Here is a 1,555-nt window from a genome sequence, read left to right as displayed (position 1 = left end):
GACCAGGCTGACCTCGAACTCACAGAGATCCGCCTGCCTCTGCCTCCCGAGTGCTGGGATTAAAGGCGTGCGCCACCACCGCCCGGCTATACTCTTCTATTTTTACCCCCCCCCTTTTTCCCTCAAAATAAAGAGAGTCCTTATATTGAGACAAATCAGAACTTAGGATTCCAACATCTGAAGTATCAGGTCTGAGAGGCAAGACGTAAAGACACAGGGTACAGCTAGACTCTGCCTGAGTGTCTACGGCTGCAATTGCTCTCCCTGCTGGGAGCTGCAATGCCGCCTTATTGTCTACTTTGGCATCCAGGAATCTAGTGGACTTGAGAGACTTCACGGCAGTCAAGTGTCAGGATGGAATTATTAGATGAGAGCTTGCAGACCCAACAACTGCGCTCTAAGCAAAGACGGCATGTTTCATCATGAGGAGATGGAAAGAGTGTAGGTATTTTCATTCTTTTGAGCAAGTTGTGACTTCTTTGGCCAGACACGCTTTACATCTTAAACACAGTTTAAAATATCTTATTTGGGGAAAATGGGATTTATTAAAAACAGTTGCTTCCAGGGAAAGCTTTAACATAATTTTAATAAAATTAAACTAGTGGTACAGTATTTTAATCTTGTAACTGATGCTGTTTCTTCCCCTTAGGGTGCAATGCTAAAGGAAGATCTTGGCGTTTCCAGGGTGTGTCTGAGTCCTACAAGCTCCTCCCAAACCTCAGCTCATTTTCTTGATCATCTCTTTGGTCCGTTCATCTGAACGGGATTTGTCACGAAATAGTCAGTGTATTTCCTGAAAGTGTGAAACTCAACATGAAGCTTCACAGCTTCTGTTTTGAATGTCAATTCTAACTGCACAAAAGTTCGTTAAGAGATATAGACTTTGAGTCTGATTAATTTTGGTGTGTGTGATATATTCACTTATTATATATATGAGATAACATTTATTTAAAAAAAGAAGTATCCAGTTCATAGCACATAGGTAGAATAAAACCGCTCTGGTGATCACTGCATGATTTTTAATGTAGCATAGAGTTCTCTCTCATCTAGAGACTGACTGGTATCAAAAATCAGTGGCACCCAAATTGGAGGGAAATCAGATGCAAATAGGAGACAAATAGTATGAAGCATCAAGTCAGAACTAGTACCAAAGGCTTTTTGAAAAAGTCACATGGACATCTACTACTATAGACACTTCCTAAAATACACACACACACACACACACACACACACACACACACACACACGTATATCTATCTGTATACATATATACAAGGAGTATATATACATAAAGAATATATACATATATACAATGTTGTATATATGTATATATTCTTTATATATATCTATCACATGCTAAGAGTTCTAATTGAGTTACCCTATGACAGGCAATCGCTAGCTATAAGCTAGCAAATAAAAACCTATGACAGGAATGGGTTTCCCCATTTGGAGTTGTTTCTCACAGACCCCAAACATCACAGGCTATTGCCATTGCTCTTGTTCAACCTCCAGAACCTGAAAATAATCTTGCTGTACACTACAGGGCAGGCCCCAT

At 40.0% G+C, this 1,555-nt stretch overlaps 1 protein-coding gene across 1 annotated transcript in view; it reads left to right on the top strand.

Moving 5' to 3' along the window:
- Positions 1-819, top strand: part of Rsph14 (radial spoke head 14 homolog) — a 111,243-nt gene extending 110,424 nt beyond the window's left edge. Inside the window, exon 7 of the mRNA XM_026785387.1 lies at positions 650-819. Within this exon, the coding sequence (XP_026641188.1) occupies positions 650-735 (86 nt within the window). The 3' untranslated portion in view covers positions 736-819. The remainder of the gene's footprint in view (positions 1-649) is intronic.
- The last annotated feature ends 736 nt before the right edge of the window (positions 820-1,555 follow it).

This window comes from Microtus ochrogaster, linkage group LG2 (genome assembly GCF_000317375.1).
Source record: "Microtus ochrogaster isolate Prairie Vole_2 linkage group LG2, MicOch1.0, whole genome shotgun sequence".
NCBI lineage: Eukaryota > Metazoa > Chordata > Mammalia > Rodentia > Cricetidae > Microtus > Microtus ochrogaster.
Note: the sequence above shows the minus strand (reverse complement) of the source record. Positions and strands in the feature narration are given on the sequence as shown.